Source organism: Cyprinodon variegatus, unplaced genomic scaffold (assembly GCF_000732505.1).
Source record: "Cyprinodon variegatus isolate N-32 unplaced genomic scaffold, C_variegatus-1.0 Scaffold1134, whole genome shotgun sequence".
Classification (NCBI taxonomy): domain Eukaryota; kingdom Metazoa; phylum Chordata; class Actinopteri; order Cyprinodontiformes; family Cyprinodontidae; genus Cyprinodon; species Cyprinodon variegatus.
The window spans coordinates 157,988-160,184 of NW_015151587.1; the positions used below are offsets into that span (position 1 = coordinate 157,988).

Genomic DNA, 2,197 nt, shown 5'->3' on the forward strand with positions numbered 1-2,197 from the left:
CCTACATGATACCATAACCAGCAGAGATTGCTGCTCCTTCCACCTGAACCCTACATGATACCAAAACCAGCAGAGATTGCTGCTCCTTCCACCTGTCATGCATCACAGGATGTGTTTGCGTGGAGCCCTGCAGGTACGTACGTTTGCAGACGAAACATTTCAGGTGGAAGTGTTTGTTCTGGACGCGCAGAGCTTCTCCCTTGCAGGGTTTCCCACAGTTCTGGCAAGGAACGGGTCCGCCTCCTTCCTGCTTCACCTTCTGCTGCTGCAGACCGGAGTGGGCGGCCTGCTGCTGAAAGACTGCAGGAGACACAGAGACAGGGACAAGGTTGGCTGTTACTGTCACACTAGAATGACACTGGCTAAGCTAAGCTAAGCTAACATAGACATAAACTGGATAGAGAGTATTGGTCAGCACCGTCGGAAGCCACTCCATGTAAAAATGTTTCCCTTTGATTCAGGGTTCATCTAAGCAGCATAACTCTGCAGGTTCCAGAGCAACATTTTAAACATATCAGACATTTAGATAAAGAAAATAGAACCAGAAGCATCAGTTCAATCTTTATAATTTGAACAAAAGAATAAATTTATCATCCAATCAGTGCAGTAAGAGAAAAACAGAAAATAAATGACCTCTTTTGACCCCTTCCTGAAATCAAACTTTTATCGCTTTGGGCAGTTGCTCCGTGAGGAAGGCTACCATTGGTGGACAGCCTGTCCAATGAGGCTGCAGACTGAACCAGCCAATCAGAGCTGGCTGATGCTCCCAGAACCAGAGAGCAGCCATGACATCACAGAGCATCACACACCCAGCTGAGACCGACACGTTGGATCAGGGTCAGAACTGCTGATTCTGGAAAACCATCCGGCTCTTCCTAAACCGGAAGCAGCGCTTTGCTCACAGGTTCCATGGCAGTGGGGAGATGCTGACCCTGAAGGAGGACGTCTCCTCCATCCCTGCCACGCCTTCCATGGTGGAAGAGCAGAGGGTGCGCTCTGGGTCTGAGTGCCCGGCAGCTCTGGATGCAGACCTGCCTCTTCAACATGGCGCTGAAGGCGGCGACCGGTAGCCTGGGGCGGGGGTTCTCCTCCATAGGAGGGGGGGGCGGAGGTTCCAACGACTTCTCCGCCTAAAGCAGAGCGCTGCAGAGGCTTTAGGAGGAGCGGTCTGGTTCTGGTTCTGGTTCTGGTTCAGTCCATCCACCCTCACTGATGCTGGCCTGGGGCACGCTGACAGAAGGCCTCACTGAGCCGTCAGACCTCCATCATTACCCCACCAGTTAAAAACACTGAGATGTGATAAAGTGGAACAAAATCAAGGGGTTTGAAAACTAATTCACCAGAATCTTGATCTGCTGAGTCCTGATCCATCTTCTGCTTTTTATCTCTGCTTCAAAATTTAAAGGATTTATTTACTTACTTTGTTTTTTTGTGTTATAAAGTGAAACCAGCTGTTTGTTGGTTATAAAGACAGGGCGGGTCTGTGATGTCATCATCTATGGCTGCCAAACTAAACGGCTCCAGACCTAAAAAAGGTCTCTGCCTCTTTGATCCACAGAGGAAGGACAGAGCGAGCCGAGGAGAGTGACATCAGCACCACTATGAAAACCATCCCGCCGTGCTTAGAGGCGTCTGGGGAGCGGCTTTAATTAGACAGCCATGGAGACGAGCCAATAGGAAATGAGTTTATTTAATGCACTCAGTCCAAGACAGAAACTGGGAGGGAAACACAGATAAATTCAGCCCAACAAACCCCACATGTTTAAATGTTCCTTCAGCACATTCTACATTCTACGTTCTATGTTCTACGGCCAAACATGCTTTAAACAAACCGTCTGGGCTCCAAGCTTCCTAAGATGCATAACCCACGACGGATTGATTTCATAAAATAAAAAATGTAAAACATAAACCGCATGGAAACCATAACAACCCGAAAGCATTTCAAAGGGGGGTGAAAACTGCCCAGTGCATCGCCAGGGCAACGCCCCCAGCCATCAAGGAAGCAGTGTCTGAAGAGGGCGGGGAAAATCACCAGAGACTCACCCTCTCACCCTGCACCAACTCCTCTCTCACCCTGCACACACTCCTCTCTCACCCTGCACACACTCCTCTCTCACCCTGCACTCTAATCTCACCCTGCACACACTCCTCTCTCACCCTGCACTCTAATCTCACCCTGCACACACTCCTCTCTCAC

The 2,197-nt window shown here is 49.6% G+C and overlaps 1 protein-coding gene across 1 annotated transcript in view; it reads right to left on the reverse strand.

Moving 5' to 3' along the window:
• LOC107101692 (actin-binding LIM protein 1-like) overlaps nucleotides 1-2,197 on the reverse strand; it is a 49,059-nt gene that overhangs the window by 35,864 nt on the left and 10,998 nt on the right. Inside the window, exon 2 of the mRNA XM_015400698.1 lies at nucleotides 142-300. Within this exon, the coding sequence (XP_015256184.1) occupies nucleotides 142-300 (159 nt within the window). The remainder of the gene's footprint in view (nucleotides 1-141; nucleotides 301-2,197) is intronic.